This window comes from Hemicordylus capensis, chromosome 6, assembly GCF_027244095.1.
Source record: "Hemicordylus capensis ecotype Gifberg chromosome 6, rHemCap1.1.pri, whole genome shotgun sequence".
NCBI lineage: Eukaryota > Metazoa > Chordata > Lepidosauria > Squamata > Cordylidae > Hemicordylus > Hemicordylus capensis.
In genome coordinates, this window is record NC_069662.1 from 141,011,271 (window position 1) to 141,027,522 (window position 16,252).

A 16,252-nucleotide genomic window follows, 5' to 3' on the forward strand; every position below is an offset into this window, starting at 1 on the left:
GGTGGCTTTAAGAAGAGTTTGGATCACTTCATGGAGGAGAGGTCTATCAACGACTACTAGTCGGAGGGCTGTGGGCCACTTCCAGCCTCAAAGGCAGGATGCCTCTGAGTACCAGTTGCAGGGAAATAACAGCAGGAGAGAGGGCATGCCCTCAACTCCTGCCTGTGGCTTCCAGTGGCATCTGGTGGACCACTGTGTGAAACAGGATGCTGGACTAGATGGGCCTTGTGCCTGATCCAGCAGGGCTGTTCTTATGTTCTTAACATTGGAAGACAATACGGAGCCCTGAGGGACACCATACTGAAGTTCAATTTTTGAAGAACAACAGTCCCCGAGAGACACCATCTGGAATCTGCCAGAGAGGTAAGAGTGGAACCACGGCAAAGCAGTGCCTCCCACCCCCAACCCCCTAAGACGCTTCAGAAAGATACTATGGTAGATAGTATCGAAAGCCACCAAGAGGTCCAAAAGGACCAACAGAGTCACACTTCCTCTGTCAATTCCCAATTGGAGATCATCCATCAGGCTGACCAAGGCAGTCTCTACCCCATAGCCAGCCCGAAAGCTGGTCTGAAACAGGTCTAGATAATCAGTTTCATCCAAGACTGCCTGGAGTTGAGAGGCCACCACCCTCTCAATTACCTTGCCCAGCCACGGAAGGTTAGAGACCTTCTAGAGTTCTATGTTGGAGAAACAGAAAGACCACAAATGACAAGATATAAAGAACCTCTGGCTCAGATGCAGCATAATAAAAGTTGAACAAAACTGAGGGCAATACATATGAAGGAAGAACTTAATGGGAAAATGACAAAAACAAAAGTATCAATATTATGAAGGGAATTTAATAAGACGTAATATCAAGGAAGCTATGTTCACTGAGAAATTGAATCCTAATATCAATGCTAAGGATGAGCTGGAAGAAGTCATGAGATACATCAGTCACTGAAAGAGTTAATGAGGTGATTCTCACGATCGCCAAGAGCGGGTGGGTGTGGAAGGCTTACCTTCCCCACAGACAATCTAAGCCTCGGTGGTGGGAGTGTATTCCATGCTCCCACACAAGCAGCTCTGCTCCATGAAGCATGAAGCAGGATGAGGGATCTGGGGCTGTTCCATCCTCTGGGCATCCCACAATGCAATGCACAACAGGCACGTTGCATTGGGGGATTCCCTCTCAGATGGGTGCTCTATGTCTCCTCGGGCACATGATACATGGCAGCCACATTAAGGGTGCAGGTGCTAACAGCCATGTTGTTTAGGAGGGTTAGGTGAGCAGAAAGCAGCAGGCTCTGCAGCGATCCCACCACTTCTTGCAACCAGCCTAATCCAGGTTGGGCTGCCCCAGGCTGGGTTAGGCTGGTCATGAGAACCATCTCTATATCTCTTTGGCAGAAGGTTTGTTCTCCCCTCCCGCCATGAGTTATCTATTATCCATTTGCTGCTTTCGGTTCTCAGCCACTGTATTTAAGTGCCTTCAGCTGGCATGCTAAATGGAGCACCGAGGATAGTATATCACACCAAAACGTTTGCTCAGTTGTGTTTTAACTTATATGTTCATAAGTTATTTTAATATCTTTTGTACATTAAAAAGGTCATTTGAAGTTTATCTTTGGAATAGTGAAATGCGTATTTTATCGCTGATATAATGTCATTACAAATTAACAAAGATCAACTTCCTGCACCTGTTTTATTGGAGAAGAGGTAGAAAATATGCAAAATATATTGGGGCATGCTATCTGAAAAGAGGCCTGACAAATGCTTCGTTTAATAACTGAATATGAATAATGTTACAGTATCTTACCAGAGCTTTAGCTAGAACTCTCTGCTTCTCCCTGTCAAGTTCCAACTTTAGTATTTCTTGAGAGTTCATTAGCTAAAATTTAAAAGGTATTTGTCAGAAGAGAACATTAGAATTTTAGATTGTAGCAGACTTGTACCCTTTTAGACTGTGGATCTTTTAAAGCAGTCTTTTAAAGCACTGCAGTTTTTTGTTTGTCTGGAAATACAGGTTTGCACCAAAGCATCAATGCCTTGGATAATGAAGTAAGGAGGCCATTGGTTCCTTCAGCTATCCTGTTCTAGTTTGAGCTGGGGTCTCCACCAAGGCAAGGATTCATGAGTAACACAGACCTTGGACAGCTCCCAGGACAAAGAGTCAGAACCTTGGCTAGCTCTGAGCAGGAACACAAGAATGGGGTATGGCAACATTATTATTATTATTAATAATTCTATTTCTATACCACTCTTCCAAAAATGGCTCAGGGTGGTTTACACATAGAAATAATAAATAAATAAGATGGCTCCCTGTCCCCAAATGGCTCACATTAAAAAAAAACACACAAGATAGACAACAGCAACAGTCACTGGAGGTACTGTGCTGGGGGTGGATAGGGCCAGTTACTCTCCCCCTGCTAAATAAAGAGAATCACCACGGTAAAAGGTGCCTCTTTGCCCAGTTAGCAGGGGATAAAAGGCAGGTTGCTCCAGTAGAGTGAATTAGACTGTTCCCTTCCCTTAGGAAGACTCTGTTTCTTAAAGGGGCCTTGCCTGATTTCTTAATCGGTGGTTCCAGTGGCATAGGGGACATTCTACCAGGATTTGCAGATCCTCTGGGGACTCCTCCAAGGGAGGAAATGTCGACCACAGAATTCCCACTACCTGCTATGCTAGTAACCTGATCACAAAAGGAGATAAGATTAATCAGGCAGGATTTACTCTTAACAAATCCATGCTGGCTGGCTCCAATGAATCACTGCATTGTTATCAAGATGCTTATAGACTGATGGCTTTATAATTTGTTCTAGTATCTTCCCTGATAATGAAAATGGACTAATGGTCTGTAGTATCCTAGATCCTCCTTTTCCCAGATCCTGGGCTTTGGGGTATCTGAACTCCATGTCTTATGTTTATTTTATTTATTTATTTTACATATTTTTTTAATACCACCCAAAACTTAAGTCTCTGGGTGGTTTACAACAAAATAAAAACAACATTAAAACATTAGTTAAAAACAAAAAATAAAGAAATATAAAATATGACAATTTAAAATTTTAAAAACAATATTCTAAAACAACATTAATAACAATCAAAACAGTATCAGTTAAAAGCCTGGGTGAACAGGTGCATCTTTAAAGACTTTTTAAAAATCGTCAGAGATGGGGAGGCTCTTGTTTCACTAGGGAGCGCATTCCAAAGCCTCAGGGCAGCAGCGGAGAAGGGCCGTCCCTGAGTAGCCGCCAGACGAGCTGGTGGCAAAAGCAGACAGACCTCTCCTGATGATTGCAATGGGCGGTGGGGTTCATAATGAAGAAGACATTCTCTTAAATACCCAGGGCCCAAGCTATTTAGGGCTTTATAGGTTATAACTAACACCTTGTATTTTTCCTGGAAACATATCGGCAGCCAGTGTAACTCCTTCAATATGGGAGTAATATGGTCTCTCCTAGATGACCCAGAGACCAGCCTGGCTGACACATTCTGAACCAACTGTAGTTTCCAGACTACATACAAGGGCAGCCCCACATAGAGCACATTACATTAATCCAGTCTGGAGGTTACCAGCAGATGTACCACTGTTTTGAGGTCATCTATTTCAAGAAATGGACACAGCTGGCGTATCAGCCGAAGCTGATAGAAGGCACTTCTGGCCACTGCCTCAACCTGGGACACCAGAGAGAGTTTTGTGTCCAGAAGCACCCCCAGACTGCGCACCTGTTCCTTCTGGGGAAGTGTGACCCCATCCAGAATGGGCCAGATCAAAATCATCTCCCGGGTTCCGACCCCGCACAATAAGTACCTCCGTCTTATCTGAATTCAGCCTCAGCTTGTTACCTCTCATCCAGCCCATCACTACCTCCAGGCAGGCATTCAGGGAGGTTATGCCTTCTCCTGATAATACTGACATGGAGAAACAGATTTGGATGTCATCAGGATACTGATAACACCCTGCACCAAATCTCCTGATGATCTCTCCCAGCCCTGAGGGACACCATACAAAAGTTTAGATTTTGAAGAACAACAGTCTCCAAGGGACACCATCTGGAACCTCCCCGAGAGATAGGAACAGAACCACCTCAGAGCAGTGCCTCCCACTTCTAACCCCCTCAAATGCTCCAGAAGGATACTATGGTCAATAGTATTAAAAGGCACTGAGAGGTCCAAAAGGACTAACAGAGTCCCACTTCCTCTGTCAATTCCCAGCTGGAGATCATCCATCAGGCCGACCAAGGCAGTCTCCACCCCATAGCCCCATAGCAACATAGATTGTTATGTTAACAATCATAGTTATCAAAAGCAATTTTGAAAAGTACACAACAAAAATTATATTGATGTGCCACACTGAATACAGTGTGAGAGCAGCCGTGCAATAAATCCATATGAGGAGATTACCCCTCCAACAGGATTCCCAAAGTCCATAACCTGACCTAGAAGTTCAAGCCTGAAGTCTGAGGTGGTGTCACTGGGTCGCTTCTGAGGTTCCAGGGCCATCAGAAGGGCCCATGCTGATTCCTGGGACCACCTCTGCAACCACAGTGTTTGTGTGACAGAGGCACAGAGGCTCTCTCAGGGCCCAATCAGGTAGAAGGGGACCTATAAGGGGAAATTTGCTAAGGGCCTCCTGAAGCTTGAAGGTGGCCTTGCCTGAAGTACAGCAAGCAGAATATTAGCCAGGCTTCAAGTATTCATACCAGACCTAGTCAGTATGGAAGCCTCATACTGTCTGTCAGTGGCAAGGATTGTTATTTCACATGCCTATTCCTTTCTGCACCCCAAGAGGGTTCAAAGGCTTGAGCACACACTGACCCAGATTGCAAGGACTCTGAGGTGTGTCGTTCTGGGCCTCAAATAACTATATATTCTAAAAGAAAGAATACCATCTTGTTTGATCTATGAAGAATAGTGGCTTATATAAACCTGAGCACAAAAGCCGGGACAGTTAGAAGGACGGTCAGCCTTTGAACAGTCTTGTGTCTATATGCTGCGGATAACTCGTTCGCTCTTGTGCCTTTGTATTCTAGTTAATTCATCACTGTCAAAAATAAATAAATAATACAGTACCTTTTCTATTGTCTTCAGATCTCTTTCTCTTTTGTCCTGCATTTGTCTGATTTCAGTATCTGAAAGAAGTGGGAATGGGGGGTGGGGGGGGGGAGAAAAAGCAGACCATGAAATTACATGGCTATTTAAGAAGATTCATATTGTGCACTACAGGTCAGTCTGTATGCCGATTGGAATGCATAGTGGATGAAGGCTGGGGTAGAATGGTGACCTTCACAACTGCCCTTGACATTCGCAGCCTTCTTCCTGCTGTTCAGCTGGCTGGTCGGAGGGAGAGAGATTAAGAAATAAGTTCAAGAGCCAAGTGTGTCCGAGCGCCCATCTCTTTCATTAACACTAGCCTTGCACATCCTTGCTGTTAGTCACAGCTAATACAAAGTGCTTTAGCAGGTGGTTCTTTATTGCTCAAGCTACGTTTGTGATGATGGGGGGGGGGAGACCATTGGATGAGGTGACAAAAACAGCCTTAATATAATGGCTTCATTTGAAACTCATAATCTTGCCCAAAGGTATTGCTATGTCATTATCCCTATCGTCCCATATGCTGCTAGAATTACCTCACAGCTGGTTTGCTGTTGTTAGGATGGCTGTTTTAAATGACTTGTATTCATGGTTTTGTTCATAATAGTTTGATATTGCATTTTGAGCAGTATACAAATATGTTAAAAAATAAATAATAAATATGCATTTTAGCAGTAAAGTTTGTAAACTGCCTGGGTTCCCTTGAGGTCACAGAAGGCAGGATTAAAAATTGACCACAAAGTGGTATATAAATATTCATAGTTGTAGTCACAAATTACTGAGTTTCAATTGTTACCATGAAACAATGACAAGGGAAGAGGTAAATTGTACATAGAGGCATGTTTTTCTGAACATGTTGGCATTGGCATTACTGAATACGTACACACCACTTTTCAGATGCCACATATTCTAGCATCTTTTCAAGATGAATTGCAAAACATACAAAAAGAATTCTGGAATATATGAACTTTCTTCAGATCTGACACACCAGCAGAAAAATATCATTTTTACCCCTGAGAGCAAGACACAAATGCCTGTACCTCATATAAATACATTTCTTATTATACCTCATCATCAAATGGCCAAGAGACAAGATTTGTTGCTTCGCTGCAAGTATAAATATTTAATAAAAAGATTTGGGGGTATTTTTGAGTAGTGTGTACAATATCATCACTTTTAAGTGTAAACTTCAGAGGTCTTAACATTCATTCATTTGGATGACAAATCTTTTCTCATCAGTAAATACAAGGAGAATACACATACTGAAATAAGTATGAAAATGTTCAGATTTTTAGAACCATCTCAGATTACAGAGACAACAGGCAAAGCTCAAGGACCGGGTCACATTTTGGGACCTGACAGATTTTGAATGTTAATTTTCCTAATCCTCACTCTCTCTCTCTCTCTCTCTCTCTCTCTCCAAGTCAATTTGATTTCTTCTCCTGTGTGAAACTTTACCTAAATCAGCTTTCTCTTTCTCTTTATGCTTCACAGTTTCGTGGAGGTATAAGAGCTTTTGATTAAGGCTAGCAATCTGTTGTTTGAACTCCCAATTTTCTTGATGAAGCAGCATGTCTTTTTCAATGTCTTCCTCGTGTTGTGTAAGCTGAAAAATTAAGCAGCCATTTATGTCTAAAGCATGAGCGTGAAAGAAAAAAAGATGTAAATATGCCACCCAGGCACACAATAATTATACAATGCAGCTCTCATATAATTTTCTGAATCCTGTCATATTAGTTATAATATGAATGGGAGGGAAAATGCAGAGACTAAATAGAACTTGCCGGAAAAAAGACTGTGGTACCCAATGTACAAAGACGGTAACACATGGGGATGGGTTACTGACAGGAATAATGCATATCGTAGTGTTTGTTTGCCCTCATCATTCAGGTCAATTTATTGCGGAGACGGAGTCCAGGAAGGCAGCTGGGGCCTATCCACCCACACTTCTCTTGGTGTTTATGAAGTGCTGTCCGTAACTAGGCAGGCAGGAGAAACCATGGACAGGCAACTCCAGGGGGCTGCGAAGTGCACAGCTAAGGAAAAGGGGGGCTTGTCCTCTTTGTGCCGTTTCTCAGTGACAGCACTGCCATTGCCGCGAGGAGCACATCACATGTCAAATCGGTGAAATTTCCAGGCTGGGAGCCGCATGGAGTCCATCAGGCAACCTGATACCAACACAGTTGGTTTTCTGCTTGGTGCCACCCAGAGGCAATTCATATTGTGAACATTCAGATAGCTTTGCATGCACATCACACATAGGCCGTTCAGGGGTTTTTAATGCCATTGAAGACTCTGGTTTAAATCTCCATGCAAACAGTGTCAGTGATAACCTTGTAGGAAAGTTCCAGGACAGCATGCAACAAAAGACGTTAAAGTTATACTTTTGGTAAAGCAAACTCATTTACATTTTTATTATGCATGCCCTTTGTTAAAATCTTGCCACATTCATTATGGAAAAGACTTCGTATGCATCCAAGCTTATTGGGAGAGCGACTCTTTCTTCTGGCTTCAAAGCTATTTAACACATTTGCATATATTGTCAAGTGGCTGTCGAGATTTTAGTGCCACATATTTCTTTTAAAGAGAGCAGAAAGTTGAAACACAACTTTACAAAGATGCCAGAACATCATACTGAATTCTGAAATCCTTAAAAATATCATGGGTTAACAGTTTTCCTATTAAAAGGGAATAGTGCTGTAATTAGATTGATATGGCATCTGAAAGCAGAGTTATCCTTTTTAATCTGAAGATGAAAAACAAAGAAACAAATTATTAAAAGAGCAACTAGCATCTTGAAATTGAGATCTGAATTTTAGAAAACTTAATATTTAGCCAAGTGCTGTCTAGATCACATTTATTTATAACTAAAATGTAGTTTATCTAGTTTTTAGAGCCTGTGTGGTATAGTGGTTTGAGTGTCAGACTAAGACCTGAGAATGGGGTTCATTCCCCCCTTATAGAGCCACTTTAGACTAGTCACTGTGTCTCCACCTAACCTTACTCACAGGGTTGTTGTGAGGATCAGATGAGGGAAGGGAAGACCATGCATGCTGGAGGAATAAAAAAGGGATTAAAAAGAAATATATAAATTATAATATTTTCCAGTCTTTATACCTGCTTGTTGCCCAATTTACAATACAGTTAGTCTGTATTGCAGTAGATCATAAGTAAGGCCAGCCTAAGGCATTTGGGTGCCTGCCTAGAGCAAGAAATCCAAATTTACCACCATGCGATCTTGTTCATTTCAATGGGGCTTACAGCAAAAAAGACCTTGGTAGGTCATCATATCTGCCAGTCTCCAAATCCACCACCTTAATGGCACCCTTAATTTGTGGCCTGGGGCAAGCAGCCTCAGAACAGGTGTGCCTTGGGTAACCAGGATGAAAAACAGGAGCGAATAGGAAAGAACTGGGCTTCTCTGCCCCTTTTAGCATTTGTCCAGATCATCATGCAAGATGCACCAAATGCATGCTAGCCTTTGTGGAAAGTCTGGCAAGTCTTAGTGCTACAGCTCAGTCACTAGTCTGCTCGTAGTGAAAGAGGGGGAACATGGACTTGTGTAAAGTGAATTGTGTTTCCTAACTTTTGTTTTTAAATAAGTGAGAAGTGTGGTTTTGCATTGGAGAGGGCGAGTGAATATCCCAGTCAGATATCAATAAGTGCCTATGACGCTCGCACAGCCATTTTGTAATGCCCTTGGCTGTTTCTCCATCAGTATGTGATTGGGTGCCAAAAAACAAAAAGAGAGAGAGCCAGCATGGTGTAGTGGTTAGAGTGCTGGACTAGGACCAGGGAGACCAGAGTTCAAATCCCCATTCAGCCATGAAACTAGCTGGGTGACTCTGGGCCAGTCATTTCTCTCTCAGCCTAACCTACTTCACAGGGTTGTTGTGAAAAAGAAACTCAAGTATGTAGTACACCGCTCTGGGCTCCTTGGAGGAAGGAGTGGGATATAAATGTAATAAATAAATAAATAAATAATAACAACTGATCCATATTATACTCATGCTAAAAATGATAAAATGTTTTTTTTTTTACTGTCTAGCATGTAGGATTGTTTTAATTGCTTAAAAATGTAAACAGAATGCTTTTTTCTTAAGCAAAAAAGCCCTAAATGCCCTGTAACAAATGTGCAACATATGCACACATGTTGTACCATTGAAAGGAGATAATCTACAGAGGCCCTTCAGTTACTCTTTCTCTCTGTTTTAAAATGTCCCAATTCTTCTGTTGACCTTGTCCTTCTTTGTGCTGGTAGGGTGTTTGTGCTAGCTAGACTGTGAGTCCTTGAGGGTTGAAGGGCTGACTTTTTCATTAGTTTCTGTTGCCCATGCTGTCCCCAAATGATATTATGGACTGTGATTCAGGCCGCTGATGGGGCAGCTTTGGTTGTGGTGCCAACAGAGTTTTATGCCACCAAAGCTAAAGTGGCGTCCTGTCCTAGGCCAGTGAGGCAGTGCCATCCAGATCTGCCCAGCTAGCTATTTACCCTTCCCAAACATTGGCTGACATACCACACAATGCTCTATCTGCCTTGCAATGGAGCATTTGCTTGGTTGCGCCGGAATGCTTTTGCACAAGAACGGAGATTGAATTGTGCAAACACAGTTCTGTGATAGAGGGCCATCATTTCCAAAGGCCTTCTGTAATGCAATTGCATTGGCACAGTTCTGCAGTCTTGCAGAAGAGAGCTCTTGCGCAACTGTGTAAATGCTCAGTTGCAAGGCAGACAGAGCACTGTGTGGTATATCAGCCACTAGATCCAGTGCAACATCCATGCAGCTGGCTCCTATTGTGTGGAAGGTAGGCAGGGATCTATGAGAAGCAGCCTTTTCCTAGGCTATGTTGGGGAAGCTCTAGCCGTGTGGATATAATTTGGTCCCTGGATTTTGGTCCCTTAACCTTTGGCGGCAGCAGTTTATGCCAGTGCTAGGAGAAGGCTTGAATTCCAACACTGGTGACGTGGATGGATTATTTCTAGCACTTGGACTCCTATGATTCAAGTGAAGGACTCCCAGACTTGGGTCCCCAGAGCAGTTGTGGTTGATACAGGCAGGGTTGAGGGGGGTGGGGGGTGGGCAGAAAACAAGCTGCAGGTGAGGCTTATTTGCACTCCCCTCACTCCATCCTGGCTGCCTCTCTCTTGCCTCACCCTTCTGTGACCTTAACCCCAGGTGTGCTGGCTGGTATTTGCCAAATGATCTCCCATCCAGCGAATACCAGCCTGCAAGCCTGGAGTTAAGGTTATGGCAAGCAGAAGCAAGAGACAGAGAAGCAGTCGGGGGTGAGATGAGTGGGAATGAGCAGTACTTGCAGCTCGTTTTCCACCCCCATTCAGCCACCACTGCCCCAGTTGTTGTACTCATAAACCTGCAGAAGGTGAGCGCCACTAAAATAAAAATTATTTGAAAGAATGATTAATGTGAAAATGTTTTGACTACTAATTTTTGAGACTTCAGGGCATAAAGACACTATATTTTTGTCTTGTCCACTCCCATCATCCTCAGCCACAATGGAGTCCTAATCTTGACATGGCTTAATCCTAACATGGTTTTCACTTTTCATTTGGTTTTAGCATCTATTCTGTTTAAAATAGGTTTTAATGAGGTTTATGAACAGTATGGCTTTCAGCAATTGCTCTGGGAATCCCTTCTGGGATTGAAGAGTGAAGTAAAGGCATCCCAATCCATAGTTAATAATATGTCGATGACCTGTTCAGGCCACGGAAGGGATCCTGGAAGTCAACACGGGTGAAAACAGCTGTATGACAGCGTGAACAGATCCATACACTGAATCTTTGGTGCAGCTAGGTCATAGAACAAATTTCTTTTCTGCAGTTCTGTGATGCATTCTAAGTCACATTGATGTTAATGACAGGTGGGTGGGCATAATTTTGTGAAGGACTGTAGCCACTAATTTTAATCAGAAACATCATACTGTAAGCACCACCCTGAAACAGAATTCTACATGCCCAGAGCTATATGCTCTGTTGTGAGTTGCCCAGAGAACAGTTTGTTATGTGGCAGCCAACAAATAAAGTTGTTTATTATTATTGTTTACACAGTCAGACAGGTGTTATTGACCTGGTTTATGTTATCCAGACATCGAGTCCTTCCCAAGGACCTGGGATGGCTGTTATTATTATTTCTTGTTTACACAGTCAGACAGGTGTTATTGACTGATTTGTTTTATCCAGACATCGAGTCCTTCCCAAGGACCTGGGATGCCAGAATTTTATTGTCAATGTTGTTGCTGTTGTTATAGATATCGTTGCAGAATATAGGCTGTTCCCAGTACAGCTGCTTTTTGTAATTGGCTGATGGTTATTTCTGTGGCCCCTATGGGCCACAGAATCATTATTTATTTATTTATTTATTTGCACTTTCAGACAGGTATTATTGACTGGTTTGTTTTATACAGACATCAAGTCCTTCCCAAGGACCTGGGATGGCTGAATTTTATTATCAATGCTGTTGCAGTTATTATAGATATCGCAGAGTATAGGCTGTTCCCAGTAAAGTTGCTTTTTGTAATTGGCTGATGGTGATTTCTGTGGCTCCTATGGTGTTGAGGTGCTCTTCAAGTTGTTTTGGGATTGCACCTAGGCGCCAACTACCACTGGGATTATTTTGGTCTTTTTCTGCCACAGCCTTTCAATTTCAATTTGTAGATCTTTATATTTTGTCATTTTTTCTATTTCTTTTTCTTCTATTCTGCTATCCCCTGGTATTGCTATGTCGATTATTTTAACTTGTTTTACTTTCTTCTCGACTACAGTTATATCTGGTGCATTGTGTGGCAAATGTTTGTCTGTTTGTAGTCGGAAGTCCCATAATATTTTTACATCTTCATTTTCTTCAACTTTTTCAATTTTATGGCCCCACCAATCTTTGGCTACAGGTAGCTTGTATTTTTTGCAGATATTCCAGTGTATCATCCCTGCTACCTTGTCATGACTTTGTTTGTAGTCAGTCTGTGTGATCTTTTTACAACAGCTGATTAGGTGGTCCACTCATCTGCTTCTTTACAAAGGCGGCACTTGCTGTTTGTGTTGGATTTTTCAACTTTTGCTCTTATTGCATTTGTTCTTAGTGCCTGTTCTTGTGCAGCCAGTATTAAACCCTCTGTTTCTTTCTTCAAGTTGCCATCCTTAAGCCATTGCCAGGTCTTGGAGATGTCTGATTTTCCACATATTGTGCAGATATATTGACCATGCAGTGGCTTATTTCTCCATTTTTCTGCTCGGTTCTTGACTTGTTCTTTATTGTAGGCCTGCTTTGTTTCATTGGTGTTGAATAGTTTCTCGTTCTTGACCATTTGAAGTGCATCTTCTTCACTGTCCTTTATATATTCTTCAAGGCCTCTTTTCTCGTCCTCTACTGTTTGATGGACTTGCAGCATTCCTCTTCCACCTGAGCTGCGAGGGAGGTATAGCCTATCTACATCACTGCGGGGTTGTAGAGCATGACTGATGGTCATTATTTTCCATTTTCCATATTATTATTATTATTTCTTGTTTACACAGTCAGACAGGTGTTATTGACTGGTTTGTTTTATCCAGACATCGAGTCCTTCCCAAGGACCTGGGATGGCTGACTTTTATCATCAATACTGTTGGTTATTATATTATACTGTTGGTTAGCTATCGTTGCAAAATATAGGCTGTTCCCAGTAAAGCTGCTTTTTGTAATTGGCTGGTGGTGATTTCTGTGGCCCCTTTGGTGTTGAGGTGCTCTTCAAGGTCTTTTGGAACTGCACCCAGGGCGCCAATTACCACTGGGATTATTTTGGTCTTTTTCTGCCACAGCCTTTCAATTTCAATGTGTAGATCTTTGTATTTGGTGATTTTTTCTATTTCTTTTTCTTCTGTTTTGCTATCCCTTGGTATTGCTATGTCGATTATTTTAACTTGTTTTTCTTTCTTCTCGACTACAGTGATATCTGGTGTATTGTGTGGCAGATGTTTGTCTGTTTGTAGTCGGAAGTCCCATAATATTTTTACATATTCATATTATTATTATTATTATTATTATTATTATTAAGTTTATTATCATTTGAATGGTGACAATCAGATTGAATTAAGTTACAATGCAAAACACATTGTTTTGGGAACAGGTTTATTGCTAGGTTTTTAAAAGATCAGGGCCCCTGGCTCACAGCCCCCCTTTTAATAATTAAACTCAATCATAGCCCTCAAGAATAATTACAAATGTTTTTTAGTGTCTCTAAATATTATAATAGAGTACCTCTGCAGGTGGAAGCAGCAGAGCTCGGAGTTCTTTCCCAAATCCTCTGCAGACGTCTCCACTGCTGCACTTCTGTTCTGGAAGGGGCCATGGAGGTGCCTGATGAGTTGGGGCCCTGAGCAGTTCATTGGGGGCTGGTGCACCATGAGCCACCCCCTAATGCCATCTCTGCTTGGAAGTAAGTGCTACTGAATGCAATGAGACTTACTTCTGAGTAAAATGTATTTTGGATAAGGTGTCAATGGGACACACATGTGTGGCTGTGCAGAATATTGCCTTGGAATTAATGCTCTTGTGGTCAAAGGGACTGCTTAAGGGAAAGTAATGGTGATCATGTAAGTGCAGGGCAGACAATGGTAATGATCTTTATGCACATGGCACTAAGCAACATCTATGGCAGGGGTTCTCCAGATTCGGTCCCCAGATGTTCTTGGACTACCACGCCCATCATCCTCAGCCACAATGATCAAAGGATGATGAGATCAGAGTCCATTGTGGCTGAGGATGATGGGAGTGGTAGTCCAACAACATCTGGGAACACAGGTTTGAGAAATGATAGTCTATTGTACAGCAGCTAACATTCAGTCAAACAGTGGTTTGATGATTTGTCAATTACGGTAACTTGCATGTTTATTTCTTCAGAAAATAATGATATGGAGTGTACTAATTGGTAAAATAAATTGCTACTAATGAGTAACATTACATCGCATAACACTAGAACCAGGAATCATCCCATTAAACTGATTGCCAGGAAATTTAGGATCAGCAAATGGAAGTATTTTTTCATACAACGCATAATCAACTTGTGAAATTCTCTGCCACAAGATGTGGTGACAGCCAAAAACCTGGATGGCTGTAAGAGGGACTTGGATAACTTCATGGAGGAGAGGTCTATCAATGGCTACTAGTTGGAGGGCTATAGGCCACCTCCAGCCTCAAATGTAGGATGCTTCTGAGTACCAGTTGCAGGGGAGTAACAGCAGGAGAGAGGGAATGCCCTCAACTCCTGCCTGTACACTTCCAGTGGCATCTGGTGGGCTACTGTGTGAAACAGGATGCTGGACTAGATGGGCCTTGGGCCCTATCCAGCAGGGCTGTTCTTATGTTCTTAAATTAATGATATAACCCTTCAAATCACATTCACCTTGTGACAGGCATTACAAAGTGAATTTCTTCCCATGTGTAAGCTTTGTTGTTTAACTACCCTTACTAGTTACTTTGTCGTACTAGACAAGAATTAGTCTAGTCGAATGAATTAAAAGATTAATCTTGTTAATCTTTTTTTTTTTAAATCAAAAATCTGGAAATCCTTTAGGAAGTTTTCAAGAAAGATTTGCCAGAGGGTGTTAATAACATCAAACAGTACAAAAGAGCGATTAGTCAACATTCCCCTGTGATATTGTTTAACTCTACATGGTTACAGAGCAAATCCAGAGTTTCAAAGGACATTCTAAAGAACTGTTTCAAGACTTAATAGGCTTAAACACTTGTTATTTAGCTGTGGCTCACTGCTCCAGGAGCCACCATTATCATAAATGAAACTAGGAATGAATGAATGATGTGGATGGAAGGGTAATGTTTCAAAGTGCTGGTTTAAAATACAAATGTAGCCTGCCTGACAATTTGAAAACTTCAGTTCCCTAACATCTAGTTGTGTTGCAACTTCACCTTGTGTTAATGCACAGGTTGCCTGTTTTTCCATGGTTAACCTTTTGCTCTAGCTCCACCCTCTGTTACAAACAAGAACTGCAAATAAAATAATAAACTATTTGGTCTTCTGTTGCAACGAGGACACCCAATTTAATTAGCGAAATGAACAAAGGGGCAGTTTTCTGCAACAACAGTAATCTGTTAAGTATGAGTGGCAGATTTTCTGGTAGGGTTCTCGCTACCATCTGCCCACAGCAATAGTTTGGGCTTGCTTGCACCAGGAGACTTAAATAACAGCCATTGAAACTGGGTGGCAATCAAAACATAGTTAATTAACTTTGGAAGGCTTTAAGCCCTAACACATCATACAATTACTGAATTGCCAGTTTCATGCCACAGTGTATCCACTGACAAATTCATGCTCTGAGCTGGAGCTAATATATGTTATAAAGGTATGCACTGTGAAGCAATTTGATGGAATTTAGGGAGTATTTGCACATTATTTACACATTTATCATTTATTAATATGACCAAGACCACCCTCTCATACAGGTCTAGAGTTCTGATCCATGCTGGGGCTTACCACTATTGCAGCAATGAAACTGATATTTATTATTTAGTATATGAATACATATCCTACCTTCCCTAACACATATATCTCCCCAAGGTAGTTAACAAGTCCATCACAAACAGCACAATAAAATAAAATAACTATCTGAACATTATTAAAACCATCAGGTTAAAAGACATAGATTATTTTTCTTAACACTGGACATTATCCAGGTCTGGCTGTGTGCTACAAGTCAGATGTGACAGCTAGTTGCTTTTGACAGGGGGGTACGTTTCCATCTGCACTAAAAGTCACATTCAGCTAGTGCCATGGGATCTAAATGAGATGCAGGCAAACATGCACACCCAGATCTGCATTTGTGTCTGCATCTGCATCAGCTTTTTTTGGAGTTTCAAAAAAGCTTTTTTATAAAGGCTCTCACTGAAAGCTTGACTAAATTTAGCAGTTGTTGGTAACTACTTAAAAAATAGAAAGCGGAAAGCAGGAGTTTTAAAATTATGCAGAACCTGGCTTTTCTCTCTCTTCGAACACTAGAACCTGCATTCATCCAGTTAAACAGATTGGCAAGAAATTCAGGACAGAGAAATGGAAGTATTTCTTTACACAGTTCATAATTCATTTATGGAATGCACTGCCTGATCTGGTGATGGCCAATAGCTTAGGTGGTTTTAAAAGAGGATTAGACATATCCTTGGAGGATAAT

The 16,252-nt window shown here is 41.7% G+C and overlaps 1 protein-coding gene across 4 annotated transcripts in view; it reads right to left on the minus strand.

Annotated features, from left to right (window-relative positions):
- C6H10orf67 (chromosome 6 C10orf67 homolog) overlaps window positions 1–16,252 on the minus strand; it is a 91,004-nt gene that overhangs the window by 51,831 nt on the left and 22,921 nt on the right. For all 4 annotated transcript variants that reach the window (XR_008309401.1, XM_053258884.1, XM_053258885.1 and 1 more), the window contains exons 6-8: window positions 6,538–6,685; window positions 5,059–5,117; window positions 1,802–1,873 (exon numbers count right to left, since the gene is read on the minus strand). Coding sequence is in view for 3 of the 4 variants with exons in the window: in XM_053258884.1 (XP_053114859.1) it covers window positions 1,802–1,873; window positions 5,059–5,117; window positions 6,538–6,685 (279 nt within the window). In the remaining variant the exon portion in view is untranslated. The remainder of the gene's footprint in view (window positions 1–1,801; window positions 1,874–5,058; window positions 5,118–6,537; window positions 6,686–16,252) is intronic.